This window comes from Emydura macquarii, unplaced genomic scaffold (genome assembly GCF_026122565.2).
Source record: "Emydura macquarii macquarii isolate MOO-44397 ecotype Brisbane River unplaced genomic scaffold, CSIRO-AGI_Emac_v2 contig_1477, whole genome shotgun sequence".
Taxonomy (NCBI): Eukaryota; Metazoa; Chordata; order Testudines; family Chelidae; genus Emydura; species Emydura macquarii.
Window position 1 is genome coordinate 16,092,684 of NW_027131614.1, and position 23,373 is coordinate 16,116,056.

The 23,373-nt window shown below is 41.8% G+C and overlaps 1 protein-coding gene across 12 annotated transcripts in view; it reads left to right on the plus strand.

Annotated features, from left to right (window-relative positions):
* ASPH (aspartate beta-hydroxylase) overlaps positions 1-23,373 on the plus strand; it is a 208,870-nt gene that overhangs the window by 108,856 nt on the left and 76,641 nt on the right. For all 12 annotated transcript variants that reach the window (XR_010920875.1, XM_067553710.1, XM_067553706.1 and 9 more), the window contains one exon: positions 6,299-6,337. Coding sequence is in view for 11 of the 12 variants with exons in the window: in XM_067553710.1 (XP_067409811.1) it covers positions 6,299-6,337 (39 nt within the window). In the remaining variant the exon portion in view is untranslated. The remainder of the gene's footprint in view (positions 1-6,298; positions 6,338-23,373) is intronic.

The window sequence follows — 23,373 nt, forward strand, 5'->3', positions numbered from 1 at the left end:
GCTTAGTAGGCATACTTTATATTGCCCAGAGGACTGATTAATATCACAGCTGAAATTTATGTAGGGTGATATTCAATTAACTATTTGGAGGGAAAAACAAAAGAGATTTGCATAAATATTTGTCTTGCAAATTTAAATCTAACCCTGTAAGAAAGGATTTACCTAAAAATAAGGTCTAAAAATTTAAGAATACTGTAAACATAAAAACAATTTTAATTATTCAAATCCCTTTAATTTAGATTTTGAATGAATGAGAACTTTAATAAAGCTGATGTGTTTTCTGCCTGTTGCATGCTGCTGTTCCACAACTGTAGAGACATCTTTACATTCTTGGGCTTTTTTGTGTTCCTTTTTGGCTCAAGAATAGTTGCTGTGATTAAAATATTGCAAACTCTGATATGGGAACTAGAGAAAATAAAATACACTTTATTTTAAAATAGAGTATCAGTAAAGTAACCCTAACAGAGATTGTTTTAGTTCATGGAGGTTTTTTTAGTTTCTTTAACACTGTTTTGAAATTGATTTTACTTACACACTCGTAGGAAAAGGACATATATGCTTGTTTCTTGTGTGGAACTCCAATTCACTTGGAGTTCTATGAGCAGAGCAAGGGTAAAATATGCCCCAAAGTGATTTCTTTATACTTGTCAGGATAGCAATAATCTTCTTAAACTGTGATGTGGGCTGAGGCACAGTATGATATTTTTCTTGGCGTGAAATTCTCAGTGATTGTGAATTGCAAAGCAATACATTTTACAAAGCCATATTTTGTAAGGCGCTTGGGAGTAAAATTTAAGACTTGTGAAGGGAAGAACATAATCTTTACTGCATTTTTGTGTATTATGGTAGTCAGTTTATAGAATTGTGGGACTATGAGGATGTGTTATGCTGTGATCAAATTTTACACACTTTTTAATTAAGTATGTGATTTTATGAGCTTCTTGTTTACAAAAGTGCCAAGCTGGGAATGGTCAAGGGGATCTAAAAAAAGTGTATTTCTTCTGTTTTAATGTTATCTGCAATAAAACACAGAAGAATATCTTTGCCTTGATGGTGTCTTTATTTTGTGCTTAAGTGTGGAAATACGGCATCTGTGTTAATAAAGGTGTTTCAGTACCTACTTATCTCATCTACTAATTAATATTTCCAAACTGTCAAAATATAGCTCTTTTTAAGCATTTAATATAAAAGGAGGACAAAATTCTATCAGGACATAATCTGTATTTTGGTTTTGGGGAAGGGAAGAGAAGGCAATGGCAATGCATTGGGGACATTGTCTACCAGAATGTTGCTGCATGTTAACTTTGCTTTTGAAGCGTGTCCCACCCAGTTCTGGAGCCAGTTACGTGGTTGGCCAAAATTTGGTCCAGGATGTATTTCACTGTACTTTCAATGCCTGCCCTGCTATGCCCTCAGAGTCCATGGATTCTTGTCCTTGGTTTTCTTTTCAGTGATAGGTAAACACACCAGTGTTCGGAGAAATGATACATAAATATCATGAAATAAGTCACTATTTAACAACTAAAATATATTAATGTTGAAAATACATTACCACTTCAAGTGGCTCTGCCCATTCCTGCTAATGGTTAATGGTCCAGTGGTTATGATATAACTCTTGTAAATAGGAAATTCTGGAATATACTGCAGATATGATTAATATATTTACAGCAACATACATTTTGTAAAATCTGATGATTTAAACCTGATGTAATTTAGATACTTGTAAAATACTGTAAATATAAATTTAAACTAAATAACAACAAACATATAATGCAAAGTAATGGATATTGGAAAACATAATCCCAACTATACATATAAAATGATGGGGTCTAAATTAGCTGTTACCACTCAAGAAAAAGATTTTGGAGTCATTGTGGATAGTTCTCTGAAAACATCCACTCGATGTGCGGCGACAGTCAAAAAAGCTAACAGAATGTTGGGAATCGTTAGATAATAAGACAGAAAATATCATATCGCCCTTTTATATGTCTTTGGTACACCCACATCTTGAATACTTTCTGCAGATTGGTCACCCCATCTCACAAAAGATATATTGGAATTGGAAAAGGTCAACAAAAATGATTAGGGATATGGAATAGCTTCCATATAAGGAGAGATTAATAAGGCTGGGATTTCTCATCTTAGAAGAGAGACGTGATATGACACACGTCTATAAAATCATGAGTGGTATGGATAAAGTAAATAAGGAAGTGTTATCTACTACTCATAACACAAGAACTAGAGATCACCAAATGAAATTAATAGGCAGCAGGTTTAAAATGAACAAAAGGAAGTATTTCTTCATGCCACATACAATCAGCCTGTGGAACTCTTTGTCAGAGGACATTGTGAAGGCCAAGGCTATAACAAGGTTCAAAAAAGAACTAGAAAAATTCATGGAGGATATGTCCATCTATGGCTATTAGCTGGATGGGCAGGGATGCAAAACCATGCTCTGAAGTGTCTCTAGCCTCTGTTTGCCCAAAGCTGGGAATGTGTAACTGGGATGGGTCACCTGATGATTGCCTGTTCTGTTCATTCCCTCTGAAGCACCTAGCATTGTTGGAAGACAGGATACTGGGCTAGATGGATCATTGGTCTGACCCAGCACGGCCCTTCTTATGTTCATATGTTCTTTTAAGATATATTAGATTTGATATATAGGCATAGTATGTGTAATTACATATGGTTGTATATTTAATGTATATCTTCAAGATACTGCATATATTTTAAACATTGAAAAGGGTCATTTTTTCTAATATGTAAAATATTTCAATTTTGAAAATACTGCTTTTGATGCGACATGAAAAATAAACGTTTCTTCATGGCAAGACCTGTTTTGTTTTTCTCATGGGGAAGCACTTTGCATTACGTTTGCACAGCTACTTTCAGGCTGCTGAGAGCTGCTCTAGTTAGCACAGTCAGTTTAAAGCAATTTTACCCAGACATTTTGCATTCGAATTGCAGCAAAAACTGTACCGTCCTATTGCTCCAGACATGTTCACTTTTGCACACTGAGCGGAGTCAATGATGACACTCAGATTATAAACTAGAGCAGCGTTTCTCAATTAAATTTCCCCGCGGAACCCTTCTGGCTCCGCGGAGAAATTACACTCATACTCGATACCCTCCACTGAAAAATCCGGGACATCTTCCCTTTTTCGGCGGCGCGGAGACCAGCTGCTCTCGGCGCGTGATGTCACTTTCTCGCGGAACCCTAACAGTGTTCCCGCGGAACCCTGGGGTTCCGCAGAACACCAGTTGAGAAATACTGAACTAGAGTGATGAGGAGGATGGAGGAACTTTGTATGAGAGTGAGAAACAGGGAAAAGGAGTGGTGCACTTGAAAGGGTAAGCAAGCAGCTTGGTCTGGGCCATGCTAAGTTTAAGATGATGGCAGGACTCTCACAAAGATATCCAATCTCAAATCGCTGCTGGAGGGAGACAGTTTGCTGTGTTGTTGTAGCTGTTTTGGACCAAGAACATGAGAGACTAGATGAATGAGTTAATATATTTTATTGGACCAACTCTTGTTGGTGAAAGAGAGAACCTTTCTAGAGCCACAGAGTTCTTTTTCAGGAGGGAGAAAAGTCAGATTTGTTAGTCTTCAGCGTGAAAATGGTAGTTAAAACGTGCAGGTAAGATCACCTAGATACAAGTGTAGCGAGGGCAGCAGTACTCATTAAACAAGATGCAGCAGGAACACTCAGGTATAGTAGGTGGCGAACCAAAAGCTAAGGAAGGACAAAATTAAAGGAGGGTACAGTAGATGTCTAAAGTAGCCAAGAGATCAAGGAGAATGAGGATGGAAGAGACACCCTAAGAACTGCCTAAGAAAAGATCGTTGGAGACTTTAAGAGCAATTGGAGCTGAAAGGGCAGAAGCCAGATTGGAGAGAATTTAGGATGGAGCTAAGGAAGAGGAACATGAGGCAGCATGTATGGACTGCACATTCTGTGAATTTAGAAATGGAAAGGAAAAGTTGGGTGAGACCATACCTTGCTTTTACTGAGAGAAAAAAGAACATAGAAATAAGTCGTGAATGGTAAGGGGAGGCAGGAGAGGGGGAACAGGTTATAGGGGTGCGTGAAGGGTGTTACAGAAGATGCTGGTGATGGGGGAAAGGATAGAGATGAATGGGAAGTTAAATAGTTCACTACTTCATGATTTACTACACTGTCCTGTAGTAGGCTGTGTGCGTGGGGTTGAAGTGACCGTAAATTCCACACTACCATAGAAATTAAAAGCTCAGATGCATCATTTTGTCTGTCAGCTAGAGACTGGGTTGTAGGTCTATTTCCATGGAAACACAGAAATAAGGACTTAGAAATTATATATTTTATTAAAGTTACACATGTAAATGAGGCAATTGTTTATGCAAAAAGGTGACAACTACATGTGCACATGTACAATCATAGTAAATAATTCCCTATCCAAGTGAGCCTGTAGCTTTTGAATATTTGGACCTGTGAATCCTTTCCTATTTCTAATTAGTATGATTAAGGAGGCAAATAATTCTCACTCCACCATGTTTACTTAATTTACTACTTTGTAACTTGGTTAATAATAATGACTTGCGCTCAGTAATGTAAGAGAATTCCAAAGAATTCAGCAATACAGGCATACTGAAGTAGCAGTAGTCACTCCATAGTTAACTGTAAAGATAGCTACACATTCTAAGCCTGAATTTGACACGTGCACAGATCTCCGTTTCCCCAGAAAAAGATCAATCTTTTTGTGATTTTTACATGCTGCAGATCATTCCAGAAGAGAGTTTCTGGGAAGTTTGGTAAAAATCAGGCAAAGTTTTAAAGATTTAATATGTTGAAAACGTAGCTGTAGTTGACTTAAAATGTTTTTTCTTTGTTCATCAGATCTCCAAAATGTCTTGGCCTAGAAATTCCTGATTTGTTTTCGTTTTGTAATCCTTGCTGAGGAGAATTGTCTCTGCGCAGAGTTACTGTGTTGGTTAATGAGAGAGATGTTCATAAATGCAAACTGACCTTTTGATACCAGCTGCTAGGCTGAGCTAGAAATTGGGAGTAGGAGACCAGAAGTAACAGTGCTGAGGCAAGAGTCTGGAAAGGCTTACGGTGCAGGTCCAGGGCCAGGTTCATGGATTGAGGTTAGGGAGGTGGGGGCATGTGGAGGGGTGTGAAGAAATGGTGTCAGAATGTGGAAGGAGATAGGAGAAGAGGTACATGGCAACAGGCAAAATGCTAATAGGACATTGGGGAGGGAGGATCAAAAGGGAGTATAGGGGAAGGGAGTGCATGTTGGGCAGAGGTAAAAGAGGGAATGAAAAGTGGGTACAGGGCACTCAGAGAGGTATATAAGGGGGAGGAAAATCTAGGGAGATTTGGGGTGGATGGGGAAAGGTAGATTGCTTAAAATTTCCCATGTAGATAAAAGCCTCCCCGTACCCTTCGTTCTCCACACAAGTATCACTCCCACCCCCATGCACAAGTAGGACCCTCATAAAATCTGATGGTAGTGGTAGGTGAAGAAGGAATAGAAAGCATGAGTGAAGCGGCTGCATCCCTTAACTGTTTGTTTATAGACCTGAATACTTTTGCGTTTAAGGGGGTAAAAGTATTTTATGAAATTTTATGAAAATTATAAACATAGAGATGTTAGGTAGATTGCATGGATACATACTTTCAGGCTGGACTGTTTTTTTTCTGGAAATGTTTTATTTGTCAGCATAAAACTATCTAAAGTACTAAACGGGTAAATTAATGTATATCATCACAGGTAAAAAGTTCAAAAACATCTGAATGAGTCATCAGCCAAAAGTTCCATTTTTCAAAACCGTCTTTGACACCAAGGATTCTAAGTCTGATTGAAAGTTAATGAGACTTAAACACATTTGAAAATTTTTCTCCTCTTGCCAAGCACAAGCAAATAGATAAAATAAAGAAAAGTAAACAGAACCCATAGATACAAAGTTAATCAAACCTTTGGGGGCTGAAGAACCTAGAAGAATTATATATAATATTGTACGTGTCTGTGAGGGGAGATCATTCATGTACATGAGTGGGCGGGCTTTTATCTTATCTTGAAAAGACTGCTATTAGTTCTAAAACCTTCAATATAGCATTGTCCCAATAAGCTATAATTAAGCTATATAGTACCCAAGCATTTTGATGAAAATGACCAGCAAAATATGCTGTCATGAAGCTCTGCAAGAAACAGGTTTTACTTTAACTGTCTCTTGTCTTTGGTATTAATTTACTGGTAGTGTGTTTGTATTGTTCTTCACTAAAATGCTTATACTATTTTATTTTTAATCTTCCAGGAAAAAGCAAAGAAACTGAACAGGAACAAAAAGAAAAAGGTAAATATCTATTCTCAACAAATAACAAAGTCCAAAGTTACACCTTCTAGGAAATGTGATTTTTGTTAAATAGATAAATTAATGTGCGTGTAATCTTAACAGGAGCTAAGAGCTGTGTTCCAGCTCATGAAGTCTCACCAATTGTTCTCATATTCATGATACAAAAGATGGAATTAACTAATCACTATTAATCCCTAGGCCCGCCGACTGGGGAAGGGGGAGCAAAGGGGGCAATTACCCTGGGGCCCGGTGATTTTAAGGGGGCTCGGCAATTTTTTAAAGGGCTTGATACATGGGTGCTGTGGTGAAAGTTTACCCTTGGGGAGGCTAGCTCCCCATCCCACCTCTTCCTCCTGTGGCCCCCGCCCAGAGTCCACCCCTACTCCGTCCCAAGCCCTGCCCCCACACTGCTCACTGCCACTTCCCTCCCCACTAGCCCACCTCCCTGCTTGCCCCCCCTCCACACACACCTTTTCCTGCTTGGCCTCCCCATGGCACCATCCTCCCCTCTCCACTCACTCCTGCCGTTGCTCACTGCATATTTCCCTCCTCTTCATCCTTCCCTCCTCCCCCAGCTGTTGCTTGCTGCCTGGGAGAAACGGGAGTGTGGAAGAGAGGAGGAGAACCGAGTGATGTGGTGGCGAGTGGGCAGGGTGGGGGAGGGGGCGGGGCCTGGGGTGGAAGAGGCGGGGTGGGACTGTTCTGTCCTGGGGTCCAGAATTCCTGTTGATGGGCCTGATAGTCCTCCTTGACAAAGGTTGAAGCACACAAGCTGAGTGGCAAGGGGGAAGCTTCTATGACTTCAGCCCATGTCCTATTTGTTCTGTAGATAAGCAAACTATCAGGCACAATTAAAATGGCTGTGTTCTTATAACACAGTTGAGCAAGCCCCTTTGTATTCCTTGGAATACATTATTTATTCTGTATATGGCATATATTTTCCATAAAAAGTATTTTAGAAGTGTTTCAGTGAGTTTTGAAAATAAGGATTGGGGCAAGAACAGCCTTTGTTCTGTGTTTGTGCAGCACCTAGCACAACAAGGGTCCTGATCCATGATTGGAGTTCCTAGGCATTGCCATAATACATATAATTTGTTGTTGTTATGACTACAGATTTTTGAGGAAACATTAAAAAACAAAGCAAAATTAAACAGTCTACCTAAAATAGCATTTCTGTATATTAATACATACGGAACTAGAAGCAAATTCTTTGTTCTCTAGGAAAGCAAGGAATTTTTTCCTTCCAATGGCATAAGCTCCCATCCCTTAAAGGTCATGATATTGTCCCTTAAATTTGTATCTGGTCTGGGATGTAATATCTCTCAACAGCCTCAGACCAGTGAAAGCGTGGAGAGCAAAAATTCCACATTTAAGTTGTAAAGAAGGAAATATTTTGATTATAGGCTGATTTAAAGTTATTTGAAGCTGCTTATGATTTTGGAATATTAGAATTGGTCCTAAGGAGATTAATTACTAGACAGAGTGGAAGTGGGGCTGGCAAGGGCATATGCTAATAAATGCTTTTATCATATGGTTCTCTCATATGGGTCACCACCACACACATGGTATACCTAACAATTAATCTAAAATCCTTGTATAGTAACTCTGGATATTTGTGCAACATAGAACACAGTTAAAGCATGGTTGCAAGGTTAGTATAATTAAAATCTAATATGAACTAAATGATAGAGTAAGTTCATAAACTTCATATTTAACATCATAATGTTGCATTCAATCAAGAAAAGTGGAGTATATTGTTGGGAAAAATTGGTGTGCGCATTAAATGGACACCAGATGGCACTAAAGAACAACTCTCGTTCTACTTTAGTGTTTGCTTGAAAACAGTACATACATAGAATCATAGGACTGGAAAGGTATGATGAGAATATATTTGCTACTTTATACCAGGGTTCCTCTATATGTATCTGCATCCTGACTAGTACTGACTACGCTGAGGAGCTCCTTCTACTTCAAGATATGGGACGAGGGCTTCCTCTCCCCATTTTCCTGTCTCCCCTGTGGAACTATATAACATCTATGTTTCCTGACTTCTGAGTGCTTAACCATGTAACTTCATGTTCTTTTCGTATAATAGGTTTTTGATAGGATTTCCTGGACATTTCCCTCCTAAACTTAAGAAAAAAGTTATTTAGCAAAATATTAGCAAAATAAGCATGAAATACTTGGTTTTAATAAATCAATGGTTTACTTGAGAATTAAACTAGGAGATTACATTCTAGCACTTGTTTTTCCAAACAGTTGCATGGGAATAGGCTCTGCAGGAAGTATCTTACTCTAATAAGCTTCCATACTTGAGAGTTATTAAAAATGCCATAGGTAAATTTAATTAAACTATTTCAAGCATAAAAAGAAATAACATGAAATAACATAGGGTGTCCACTTATACAGAAATCACATTTCAATCTGGATAAAAGCAAGGATAAAGAAAAACCCCACCAACAGACTCATTCAAAAATGGAAGTATATATAAAATTATCGCTCATCTTCAAGATGACTCTGAATATTCCCCCTTATGGATAATGCATCGATGGATGCAGCATAACAGTAGAACCTTCTCCAGGCAGTGCAAGCTAGAATGTGCAAGAGCACCCTCTGCCTCTCTCCTAAGCATCTGCAAATGGTCTGAGGTTGAGGCTATTTATATAAAGAGGTGCCACTGCATCTACTTTTTCAGTTCCTTCCAACTGATTGCACTAGATGGAAGTGAACTGTTCTGGTCCATCAGATCAGAGGGTTTTCCCTTACATTAGGTGACTTTAGAGAATTGTTGTTGTTCGCTTTTAGTGTCAGTTTAGTTACAGAGTTTGTAGTTATAGTCAGCTGAGTTTGGTTTTAGGTTCTGTTCCATGTGATGGCAGACCTGAAGAAGAAGAAGCTCAGTTTTAAGAGAAGCACTTCATGCTCAGCTGTCTTCCTGGCATCGATCAAGACACATTAGGTGTCATAATTGCCTCAGAGACAATCACTGTTGTTCTGGATATTCTGTTTGTCACATCCAGAGCTCGTAAAGAGAGGCAGAATAGACTTCAGGTGCACCTGCTTAAGGAATTTCTTGCTGCTAAACTGTTGGGAGAGCGTCAGATCGAAAGACTAAGTGGCTTGTTTCAGTTCCAACTGCCTTGTCTGGTAAGACTGAGGTGCTTAAAGGATCCTGGAAAATCTGTGTTGTCATTCATTCCGGGGGCTCCTGTCCCTGGTTGTCCGATCCTTCTGTTAAGGCTGCTGAGGTGTCGATGACACTGTTAGTTAAGTTGGCAGCTAAGGATCTTAAGATTAAGGTCTCGGTTTCAGCTGTGTTGGTTCAGAAGAAGGCAAGAAGGGAGAAAATGGCCACCGTTAGCAGTGCCAGATCCCGTGGGCCAGACTTACCTAATTCAGAGATGTTTTCTGCGGTTTCAACTCTGAAACCTAAGTCGGTTCTCTGTTTGGCTTCTTGGTTCAGGGTTACTCAGATGAGTCTCTCTCTGCGTCTGGTGATGCCTAAGCCTGTAAGATCAGCACCTTTGTCCGTTCTCACTCTGCCTTCATTGGATCCAGAAAGGACAATTACTATGGTGGCTGATGTTCAATGAATCAGCAACTGAACATTTGTTGGATCAAAGACCATGTTGTTGAGACCATGAGAAGAAGAGAGTGGATTTGTTGGTTCTTCCAGTAATGTCCCAATGGGTGCTCCACTGTAGGTGTCTGTGTCCCTGTGCTGCTCATCGGAGAACTTTGGTAGCAGTGTCCCATTCAGCCCGCACATGTGCTGCCCTCACCTCGTGCTCTGTCACGAGGCTGACCAGTGCTGCACGGGCAAACCCCCCTTAGTTTCTTCTCAACTTCTGACTAGAGACAGAGCTTTAGCTGTCTGTTAGTGGATCATTAACTTCTTTAGAATTGTTAATTTTTAGCTACATGTTGGAGCTTCCCTTTTCTTTTCTGACTCCTTTATCTTTCATTTCGTTATTCTCATAAAAAACCCCCAATTAATCACACAAAAAAATCTTTATTTTAGACTTTTTGTTTCAAATCCCTGTCTGGGGACCCCCCCACCTGGGCAGGACATGCCTGGTTCACCGGGCTTCAAGAAGTGTCTCAGTTGCAAAGAATCCATTTCAGTGACTGATGGACGTTCTCGGTGTGCCTGCTATCAGGGAGAGAACCACATCCCACAGAAGTGTGGTTTATGTCAACAACGGAAGCCCAGATCCAGAAAGGATAGAGAACTGAGATTTAAGCTTCTACTAATGGAGGCAGCCCCTCAACCACCCTCTGAGCCATGCTAAGACCCCTGATGGTGGGAAACCTCACCACAGCTCTCTACTTCTAAGGGAGGTGAGCCCATGAAGATGTCCATGAGCCACTCAAGTAGGCCTCTAAGAGAAGCGTCATGAGTCCCTATATCGAGCCCTGATTGAGCTGAAAATAATCTCTGTCTTCATTGGTATCCTCGGTACCAACGACATTGAAGCCGATACTCGGAGCTCACACAGTACTGCCCCACCAGGTCATGTTGGACAACCTAAGGACCCAATGGGCACAGGCAAGGAATCATCATTACCAACTGGACATGAGAAATTTAGAGAATCCACACTGGGAAAGGCTCCTTTGCTACGGACTTAGATATCAGTACTGTTTTCAGTATGTGAGGCACCAGTGGACTGCACTATCAGGTCCACTTCACTGACTCCTTCGGTGCAGAAATCTCAGCACCGACAACCACCACCAATACCAACACCTTTGGCACCACCAGACTTCTGGTAAGTGACAGATGCACCAGATTCACCTCTATTCACCTCTATTCAATTCACCTGAAGCTCCACATTTACCAGCAACTTCAGGCCATGCACCTGCTTTTTCAACCACTGAATCAGAGAGCAAGCAAGAGGATGTGGTCTCCCATCACTCTTCTCACCCACTGTATGGTGCCCAATTCCACTATTCTTTGGTATGAACAACCATGACACCAGCCACCGGGCTCCTTCCCACTCTCTCAGTGGTCCTATTGGGATTCTCGGCAGGCGCACAGACACCATTATTCCCAGAGATCTAGCATAGCCTATCAAGAGCCAAGGATACATTCTTCTTCACTACTGCATCGAGGGCATCCCTGAACAACTAAAAGAGAGGGACAAGAAGCTGAAGTCAAGGAGAAAGCTACCCCTCCCCCAAGACTAATTTCTCATTGTCCTCGCCAGATGTGATAGGCAGATGACTTAAAGCTCTTTTCAGGAGTTGGCCCAATGGGTGGCAGAGAGACTTCAGATACCTCTGCAGGAGGTGATCAAGTCACACCACAAACTAGTGGACATTTTACATTCTTCTGCCTCGTCCAGAGTAGCCCTCCCTATTAATGAGGACCTCTTAGATACTGCCAAACTCATATGGCAGACCCGTGCGTCAGTCTCATCAACATGCAAGCAGGTTAACAAAAACTATTACGTGCCTGCAAAAGAGATGGAATTTCTCTTCTCACCTGCCTCCCAGTTCGATCATAGTGGACACGGTGAACTCAAGAGGCTGCCAGCACCATTTTAAATCCACTCCCTAGGTCCAGGACAGGAAGTGCCTAGATCTTTTTGGGAGAAAAACATACTCATCAGCCATGCTTCAGTTTCATTTTGCAAACTATTAAGCCTTAAAAGCTTACCTTAAATGACTACCTAAACTACCCAAAACTCAATTCCTCTATTGAGGAGCTTCCAGATTCGCACAAACGCTATCATTAACGAAGGCCAAATGGTGACAAAGACATCGCGCCAGTCTGCACTCGACGCAGCTGACACGGCGGCATGCTCCATCTCTACTGCCATAGTGATGAGATGAGCCTCTTGGCTGCACTGATCCAACTTCCCCAAAGAAGTTCAAATGTTCCTTTTGAAGGGACAAAACTGTTTGCCAAGAAGACAGACACTTCCCTCCACACTTTAAAAGACTTCAGGGCTACTTTTCGATTGCTCGGGATCTACACACCTGGGCAGAAGAAAAAGTATAGTCCTCAGCCTTCATTAGATCCTGTTTGACAAAGAACATTCAGACCCCAGAGAGAGAAATCCAGGTTCCCCAAACAGAAACCATCGCACTCTCAACCTATTTCTTCACAGCCATCCACCTCAGAACGACAGTGCCTGCAGGTCGAGGTGCCCTCAGACCACTCTCCTCAATACCATCTGTTGCTGGAAAAGCTCTTCCCCTGTATGAATGCCATCTCACTCCGTTCTGCAGCACCTGGGAATGTATAACCTCCAATAAATGCATGCTGGACGTTATTCGAGATGAGTACTCCATCCATTTCACCTCCCTCCCTTGCCCCCCAACACACTTCCCTGTCCCTCTTCAGGGGAATGTGACCCTTCTCACAAGAGCCTGCTATGACAAGAGAGAAACCATCTCCTCAGCGTAGGAGCCATAGAACCAGTGCCCATACATCTAAGAGGAAAAGGCTTTTAGTCTCTCTTCTTTCTGATACCCAAGAAAAAGGGAGGTGGGAGAGCCATACTAGACCTCAGAACACTCAACGAATTTGTCAAGGCTCAGAAGTTCAAGATGGTCACATTAGCAATGATTATTAGTGTTAGAAAAGGGAGACTGATTCTTGGCCCTCGACCTTCATGATGCTTGCTTCCACATTTCTATCATACTGAGTCAGACGATATCTCAGATTCACACTAGGCCATAACCACTACCAGTACATTTTGGCCTCTCATCAGAGCCTACATTATTCTGAGTGGTCCTCTCAGTAGTGGCAGTCCACTTATGCTCCCTCGGCATTATGATTTACCCTTACCTCAGGGCACGTTCCTTCACCGAAGACCAGTGAATTATCCATACCATATTGGATCTGTTTAAGAATCTGGGCCTACAAAGTCAATGCACAGAAATTGACATTAACGCTGGTGCAGAGGCTAGAATTTCTCGGAGCCAACATAGATTCCATCCGAGCAAGGACGCTCCTCCCGCATCACAGATTCCTCAGTTTCTACTCTTCTTGAGACAGTGAACCCAGCCCTCAGATTTCAGCCAGACATTGCCTCCAGCTTCTGGGGCACATGGCCGCAGACGCATCAGTTCTAGATCATGCCAGACTTCGCACGAGATGCCTCCAAGCATAGTTCAGTTCTGTTTATAGACTGAACAGAGACAGCATAGACAAACTGCTATTGATGCCCACCAAGGTCAAACAATCCTTGCATTGATGGAAAGACCCAGTAAACATCTGCACGGAAATCCCATTTGCTCAGCCTTCTCCATTGTTACTCCTTACCACCAATGCATCGCTCATAGGATGGGATGCACATCTTAATGATTTTACAGTATAGAGCAAATAGTATCCATCTGAGAAATGCCTTCACATCAACCTATTCAAACACAGAGCTGTCAGGAACACGTGTGCTCACTTCCTACCGCTGATCAGAGGCGCACACACACAAAGGTCATGATAGATAATATAGCCTGCATGTATTATATAAACCAACAAGGAGGTGCCAGATTGCACTTCCTTTGTATGGCAGCACTAAATGTGTGGAACTGCTGCATTTCTCACAATATTACAATATCAGCTGCCTACCTACTGAGAGTACACAACACAACAGTGGACATCTCAGCCACAAGTTCCCACACGACCACGAGTTGGAGACAGATTCAGTGATACTCCATGACATATTCCAGTGATGGAGGACACAGATAATAAATCTGTTCACCACTTACCAGAAAAAGAAATGTCCATAGTACTTCTCTAGAGCAGGGATCAGTCAGTATTCCATGGGGGACACTCTCCTTCTCTTATGGGACAATGGCCTTCTTTTCAGCTTTCTCCCATTTTCTCTATTACTAAAAGTCCTGTTGAAAATAAAAAAAGAAAAAATAAATATCATACTGATCACTCCCACCTGGCCCAGACAGACATAGTATCCTTACCTGGCGCTGTGCACACTGATGACTCTTCCAACCACTCCTTACCTCCTCTCACAGAACAAGAGATTCATTCTCCATCCCAACCTGCAGACACTGTGTCTTAAAGCCTGGCTCCTTCCTGGTTCCAGCACATAAAACTTCTTGTTCTGAAAAGGTACAGGATGTTTCTATTACATGGTAGGAAAGTGGCGACTCATCATACCTACCTAGAAAAGTGAACCAGATTTCAGATCTGGTGCCAGTCCAAAGTTGCCACCCCGGATACAGCCACTCTACCTGTACTCCTAGACTACTTGTTGACTCTCAAGAAATTGGGACCCTCTATTAGCTTGCTAAAAGTACATTTAGCAACAGCAGTGATTTATCACCAGTAGTAGAAGGGTATTCGTTTTTTTCCCACCCAACAACGAATAGGTTTCTCAAAGGTATGGCAAACCTCTTTTCTCCTGCCCCACAATGGGATCTCAATCTACTGTTAAAAGGACTGACTAGACTGCCATTTGAACTCATGGCCACTTGCTCTTTAACTCACCTTTACATGAAGATGGTGTTCTTGATCACCATCACTTCTACAAGAAGAATAGGGGAGATAGAATCATAGAAGATCATAGAAGACTAGGGTTGGAAAGGACCTCAGAAGGTTATCTAGTCCCACCCCCTGCTCAAAGCAGGACCAACTAAATCATCCCAGCCAGAGCTTTATCAAGCCAGGCCTTAAAGACCTCTAAGGATGGAGATTCCACTGCCTCCCTAGGTAACCCATTTCAGTACTTCACCACCCTCCTAGTGAACAAGTTTTTCCTAATATCCAACCTAAACCTACCCCACTGCAACTTGAAACCATTGCTCTTTGTTCCATCATCTGCCACCACGGAGAACAACCTAGCTCCATCCTCCCTGGAACCCCTTCAGGTAGTTGAAAGCTGCTATACAATCCCCCTAACTCTTCTCTTCTGTAGACTAAACAAGCCTAGTTCCCTTAGCCTCTCCTCATAAGTCATGTGCTCCAGTCCCCTAATGATTTTTGTTGTGCTCCACTGGACTGTCTTCTATTTGCCCACATCCTTCCTTTAGTGGGAGGCCCAAAACTGGACACAATACTCCAAATGAGGCCTCACCAGTGCTAAATATAGGGGAATCCCTGGATCTGCTAGCAATGCTCCAACTAATGCAGCCCAATACAGTAGAACCTTAGAATTACAAACACCAGAGTTATGAAGTGACCGGTCGACCACACACCTCATTTGAAACAAGAAGTATACATTCAGGTAGCTGCAGAGACCCCCTCCCCCTCCTCCAAAAAAAGGGGGGGGCAAAAAGCAAATACAGTTAAAATACTGTGTTGAATGTAAACTACTTAAAAAGATAAAGGGAAAGCAGCATTTTTCTTCTGTATAATACAGCTTTGAAACTTTATTAAGTCAATGGTCAGTTGTAAACTTTTGAAAGAACAGCCATAATGCTTTGTTCAGAGTTATGAACATTTCAGAGTTATGAACAACCTCCATTCCCGAGGTGTTCGTAACTCTGAGGTTCTACTGTATGCCATTAGCCTTCTTGGCAATAAGGGCACACTGTTGATTCATACCCAGCTTCTTATCCATTGTAATTCCCAGGTCCTTTTTTTCAGAACTGCTGCCCAGCCAGTCAGTCCCCAGTCTGTAGCAGTACATGGGATTCTTCCATCCTAAGTATAGGATTCTGCACATGTCCTTGTTGAACCTCAACAGATTTCTTTCGGCCCAATCCTCCAATTTGTCTAGGTCACTCTGTATCCTATCCCTACTCTCCAGCAGGGCGGGAGGTCTAGGTTGGACATTAGGAAAAAGTTTTTTACTAGGAGGGTGGTGAAGCACTGGAATGGGTTACCCAGGGAGGTGGTGGAATCTCCATCCTTAGAGGTTTTTAAGCTGAGGCTTGACAAAGCCCTGGTTGGGATGATATAGTTGAGGTTAGTCCTGCTTTGAGCAGGGGGTTGGACTAGATGACCTCCTGAGGTCCCTTCCAACTCTAATATTCTATGATTCTATGATTCTATTCTATGTCTCCCCAGTTTAGTGTCATCTGCAAACTTGCTGAGGGTGCAATCCACCCTACCCTGCAGATAATTAATGAAGATATTGAACAAAACTGGCCCCAGCACTGATCCCTGGGGCACTCTGCTGTTACCAGCTGCCAACTAGACATCAAGCTATTTATCACTACCCGTTAACCCTGATGATCTATCCACCTTATAGACCATTCATCCAACTAGGGATGTAAAAATGCAACCATTTAAACATAACCAGCTGTTTAAAATGTTTACACAGCTGGTTACCATTTAAATTGGGAGAAGGGGAGCAGCATGTGGGCTGGGCTCAGATAGTCACCAGCGAGAGCAACTGGGCAGCTCTTGCTGGCAAGGAGACTTGGAGCCCAGCGAGGGGTAGCCGCAGCTGGGCTCGCTCCCCACAAGTGGCAGGAAGAGGGTAGTCGCACATGGACTGGCTCCAAGGAGTGGAGGCACAGAGCCCAGGACATGTGGGGAGGAGGTGGGGAGTAGTCACAGCTGGGCTGGCTAGAGCGGGGAGGAGGCGCGGAGCCCAGTGTTGCGGTAGCTGCAGCTGGGCTGGCTCCCCATGGGAGGGAGGAGGTGCAGAGCCCAAGGTGGGAGGAGAGGAGGTAGGTGTAGCTGGGTTGGTCAGGGGGGAGGGAGGCGTGGAATCCAGCCGGGGGGTGGCGGGCTTGGGGGGGAGGGGCGCAGAGCCCAGCAGAGGATGAGGCGAGGTAGCCACAAACTCCCAGCCAACGAGAGCAGCTGGGCAGCTTTCACTGGCCCTGAAGCCCAGCAGAGACAGGGGGGAGGGGTAGTCGCAACTGGGCTGGCTCCCATGAGGTGCGGGAAGGTGCATAGTCCAGCACTAGGGGTGGGGTGTAGCTGCAGCTGGGCTGGCTCCCAGTGAGGGGGGGAGTCATGGAGCCCTGCACGGGAGGGGGGCAAGCCCAGTTGCAACTACCCTCCGCTCCGGGCTCCGTGCTTCCCCCCCGTCCCAGCAAGAGCTGCCCACCTGCGGCTATCTCCCTCCCCCAGCGTTTAACTGTTTAAATGTTTTATTTTTAGAACATTTAAACAATTTTGGATTAAACTAATGTTTACATCCCTAGTGCCCATTCTTCCCTGCAGTGTGTTTAACCAGTCAATCAATGGACTGGTGCATTCTTCACAATGTCTATTCTGTGGCCCTGCCTTTAGAGGGGGAGAGCAATGTGTTGGCAGATCAGCTTAGCAGAGACAGTTCACGATGCACGAATGGTCACTGAGGGACTGTGTGGTACAAGAACATGTCTCAAACTGGAGTCAGCCCCATGTAGACCTTTTTATGACCAGGTTAACCAAAGTGTCATCTCTTCTATTTGAGAGTGGGAAAGGACAATCAGTCCATCTCTGACACTCTCCCGATGCATTAGGGAGGAGGCCTGTTTGCTCCTCACAGTCCTTTCTGTTAATTCTGAAGGTGGTGAGAAGATATGTCAAGAGAGGACGGTGGTAGCCCTGATTTGTCTCAGCTTAGCTGAAACAGCAGTGGACCATAGACCTGCTTTGGCTGTTAAAAGGAGTTTGCAAACATCTTCCTTTGTCTCTAGATGTGTTGTTGCAACAGCAAGGCAAGATCCTTCATCTAGATCCTCAGTCTCTCCATCTGGCAGTCTGGGCTATTGGACTTTGTCTAATTTAGAAGAATCTTGATCCTTTTTAGTTCAGAAATAGTTGGTTAATTGCAGAAAACAATCTCTAAGGAAATGCTATTACTTAAAATGCCCTAGATTTCTTTCTTAGATGCAAGACAAATCCGGCTCACCACTTACAGCCTTGTTACTCTGTATTTTCGAGTATTTGATGTATTTAAAATCCGAGGGTTATCTAATTCCTCTTTAAGGGTTCATTTGGTGGCTCTTTCAGTTTATCATGTTTTAATCCATGGTAGATCATTATTTGTACATGATAGAGTTAAAAGGTTTATGAAAGGTTTATCTAACTTATCCCCACCCTGGAGAGATCCAGTTACTCCATGGGATCTCAATTTGATTGTATCAATGCTTATGAAACCTCTTTTTGAACCCTTAGTGTTCTTTGAATGACCACAGTGTTCATTTTACTTATCTATTTAAACTGTATTTATTGTTGCTATAATACAAGATAGAAGGGTGAGTGAATTATATGCTTTGATGACAAACCAAACATTTACTTTTTTCACAAACACAAGGTGGTTCTTTGACCTGACCCCAGGTTTTTACCAAACATAATCTTGGCGTTTCACATCCATCAATCAAGAAGGATGTTGCTAAATTGGAGACAGTTCAGAGAAGAGCCACGAGAATGATTAAAAGATTAGAAAATATGGCTTATGTAGTGCTAGATGCAAAGAACTCAATCTGTTTAGTTTAACAAAGAGAAAGTTAAGGGGTGACTTGATTAGAGTCTATAAATACCTACATAGGGAACAAGTATTTTATAATAATTATTTATTACATCTACAGTGTCTGTAGGTGTATGCATATATATATATATATATATATATATATATATATATATATATATATATGTATATAACACAGTGAGTGTGAATGATTTTGTATGTGAACAGTTATGAACAATGGTGTGTGGTTATGCATGAGAGAGGCTCATTGTGCAGCACTGTGCATAGAGTTGTATGACTTTAATTTCTAGGGCTATTGCTTTGACTCTTAACTCATATTAAATTCTCACATACAAACTTTCAAAATTTAGACGTCGATTAGAGTAGATCTGTAAAATGGAGGTCCTTCCAGCAGGTTGGTTCGTTCATTCATTTTATAATTTGTACTTGATGAAATTTTGCAACCTGGGAAGAAAATGGTACATGTTGAGATGGAGTGTTTTTTAGCTAAATTGATCCTTTTTCTGAGAGGCAAATCTGAATTTAAGCAAACTATTCTGAACTGTAAGCTGCCGTAGTTCTTTTTTGTATTAACATCCGCTTGTCAAGGAAGATATGCTATGAATTGGTGAAAGAGGTAAATATACTATATGTAAACTTCAGGATGTTTTCAATCAGAATTGTTTGAATGTAATGTGAAACTGATAGCTTTTAACCTTCCCTGGATTATAAGATATATGGATGCCCTAATGTGGAATATATCTTGTGTACCAAATTTTTAAAAGGGTGGACACTTCCACTTGCAGCTCACCTGTGCATGTTTAATAACAAATGGTGGTGAAAGAAACTGTCACATGCAAATCCAGGTTGCTCAAAAGCATTGTATGCTTCTAATTCTAGCATAATGCAGATGCAGGTGCTGTTTTACATTTGTTTTTAAACATTTGGGCCTGTATATCAATTTTTTTCATGCCTCTCCTGAGTTTTCTTTAATTTCAGAAGACTGGATACCATTTAACAGAAATAACTTGGGACACATTTAACAAAAGTTTGAGGCTATCGAAAGAATTTATTGCTGCTACTTTGCATTATAGCCACTGATTGATCAGCAGCTAACTAGGGACTTTGGAACCATTTAGGAGTGGGTGACCAGGAATGGTTCACTTGATTATCTGTTCTGTTCATTCCCTCTGAAGCACCTGGCATTAGCCACTGTCAGAAGACAGGATACTGGGCTAGATGGACCATTGATCTGACCCATTATGGCTGTTCTTACGTTCTATAAAATGGCAAGCTATGGTTTATGGAATATCGGAACACCCACCGGAGGAGGAATTACTTCTACTGCCATGAGAAGTTTGGCTAATATTGTTCTCTTATTTTCTTTGGTTCTAGGCCTTGTTTAGTTTTTCCTCCACCTATGGGAGCCATGGCTTTGTAAGAAGAAAGATAAACTTTTGATCACAAAAACTGCTTTTCAGTAGTGTAAAATGCCAAAAATTCTGCATCCAAAATGGAGCTGACAAAAAGTAAAAGTTACATGTGACTAAATTTTATGTAGGTCTGATCCACTTTTAACAGAAGTGTGACATCTTACATGATGAGACAAAACTCTGTCAGCAAACTTTTTAATTACCTTTTTCACTTGCCACATTTCAAGGTTGAAGTTACTAGAGACCATTTTGTCATCAGTCTGTTATGACTTGTTTCCCTTGAGCAAAAAAATCCTCTAAAAATCCTTGGAAAAGTCTCTCTACTTTATAGCTCTAAAGCATCATTTTTTTCCACCTAGCTTTTCTTCCTAAATGCTGGGATAGGATACAGAACGTTGGGGTATTCCTAATTTTCTCTTTTGGGTTATATAAAAATGGGGGGACACCTCTAGACATACAAAAATTTCACATATAAATGCAAGAAAGCTGTGGGCAGGACACTCAGATGCCATAGTAATAGGCATGGTATAAGAAACAAAACAATTTAAAACTTCACTGGTCTAATTAAAACAAAATGTATTGAGAATGGAGGAAAAATTAGGTCAAAGCCAAATAAATGATTTGCATAGCCTATCTAATCTGAAACTCTGCAAAGCTCATCTAAATAAATCATAGATGAATAAAAAATACCTTACATTTTCATGGGTGATTTTTCTTTGCCCTCCTCCTCCCCCTTACCCTTTTGGCCACCCAGCCTATGTTAACACAGTTTCTTATTTTAGGTTTCTCCCTCCTGCTTGCTCTCACAACACTGTAATACTTCTTTATGCCTGGCTTCCAGCTTCCCCTAGTATCTGTCTCCATATTTAATCAGGATTGTATTCAGTGCTGTGGCATCACAAGGCATGCTTGTCCTGTAGAGTCCCCTCCTGACATATTTGTGGTACTGCAGGTGCTTCTGACCTCAGTTTCTCTTCTTTCAGGGCCCCATAAGAACTCCACACAATCCTGGAGAGTGTAAGACAAAATTCCCCTGCTTGGGTTCGACTTTATTAAATATAAATAAACTGGAAATAGTCTTTCTCCTTGGACTCAGGTGTGCACAGTCTTTCTCCTTGGGGTATATTTTTCTCAGTTCTGGCCTCCCTCGCCTATAGTCTTCCCTGTTGCTCAGGACTTTTATCAGGCTCAGGTGCTTGTTGTTCAATTAACTGCCTAGATAGGCTAATTTCCCCTTAAATTAACTCATCATGGATAATCTGAGTCCAGACTGCCTTTAAAGGGGCCAGTACCATGTGACACCCTTTCTTCCACCAGCTCAGTCCTCAGAATTAAAAATGTCCCTATACAAGTCCAACTTCCTTTTGAGGTATCCAAATACTAAGGACTGCACCCTTTTTCCTACAGCAGTTAACTCTGAATCACCCATTTTTCCCCTCCTGGACCCACAGTACCTTTTGAATGATGGTCTGGACCATAGCACTATCTGGGTCATTGTCTTTCCTTCGGTAGACCCCTTACTTTTAATAGGGGTCCCGTGCTGCTTTGTCTTAGACCTTCATCATGGTCCCATGAGTGTCAGGGTGACACTGGCCCTTTAAGAGGGAGCAGGACCATGCATCTGTACCTAGTCAGTTGATCCTATTTAGATTTAAAAGAAGGCATGTGGTCCTAGAAAAAGAGAGAGAGTGAGGGAGAGACACACTGGGTGAATCAGACTAGGCAGGTGCAGGAAGCAACAGCAGTAGGACGACCAGTGTGTCACGAACTGAGATGTGGTAGTCAGAAATAGTGGTTGGATCCAGAGCCAGAAATCCAGTAGGGAAGCAGGGCTGTAGGGCCACGTCCTGACCTAGTGTGGCATTGCAGGCACGCCCTGCCTAATTTCCCTTCTTTCAGGGTCCCTTAACAATTTCCATACAGTCCAAAAAGATGTAAGACAAAATTTCCCTACTGAGGTTCTACTTCATTAAATCCAAATAAACTTGAAATAGTCTTTCCCCTTGTGCCTCAGGGGTTGCACAGCCCTCCTCCTTGGGGCTTGTGGTTCTCAGGCCTGGCCTCTCAGGCCTACACTGGGCTCAGGGTGTGTACAGCTCTTACTCCCTGGGGCCTGTGTATCTTTGGGAGTGCCTTTCCCTTAAAAGAGCATCTCTCTGAGCACCTCCCTGCAACTGAGCCCTAATGACCTTTTATGAGGCTCAGGTGCTCGTTATTCAATTAACTGCCTAGATGGCTTGTTTCCCATTAATTAGCTTGTCATAGGTAGCCTGGGCCCTTATTTCTCTTAAAGGGGACAGCATCCCTATGATGTGGTTTAACAGCTTTAATTTTTATGCTCTACCTCCATCAGTCTAATTCTGGTTTTAATTATGTAAACTATATTTTACTCTATCAGTTATGAATCATGAACATATTAATCTGTTGCTCCTTATAAAAATACTGCAGTTTCTTCTTGTAAGGCACCCAACACTGCAATAACACTATGCTAGGCCTTTGTGTTTATGATCATTACTAGAATGTATTATTATGGAATACATCAGTCAACATGGAAATCTATTTCTAGTCTTAATGAGGGATGTATAATCGCTTCCTGTGAGTGAAGCCAAAACTCATTAAGGGGACTGGGATGATGAGTGAAGAGGGGATATACTGAAAAATACCATTATTAGTCAGTAATTGTTCCCTATGATGAGCATCAGCATATTCTTGTACAGAAACCAGTTTCAGCGGAAACCCTGAAGAACACTTCATGCTGCAGTGAAAATCACACATGGAATAGCCACTGCTAAAGATTTATTATAGTCATTAAATTCAACAGCTTTATTAGTTTCTAAAATACCTAAGCATATATTGTCTGATTACATCTCTAGATAAGTTAATTATAGGACATTTCTGAGTGTTATGCTAGTATAATTGAGAAAGATCTTTAATTATTCGCAGTTTTAGTGTTTTTAAATAGTCCTACCATAGTTGCTGTCAAATACACATTTGTTTTGCTATCTTCTTTTCATTTATAGAAACCTATAGAACTAGCTGATCATTTAGGCCCCTATAACTCACTAGGTGAATGTTTAGCCCACCAAACCACAGAGCTATGACAAGAGTTTTCCATCATCATCAAACTCCCATTCTTTTGCTGCCCATTGAGAGACAGAGCAATTTCAACAGCTAATTTGTATAATGATGTGGACATAGGTTGAGGGAGAAGAAAACAATATTTCTTGAGAAAGTTTTGAATTTCAAATAGAGGGTAGTTAGTGTCCTAGTTTACATAAAATGCATG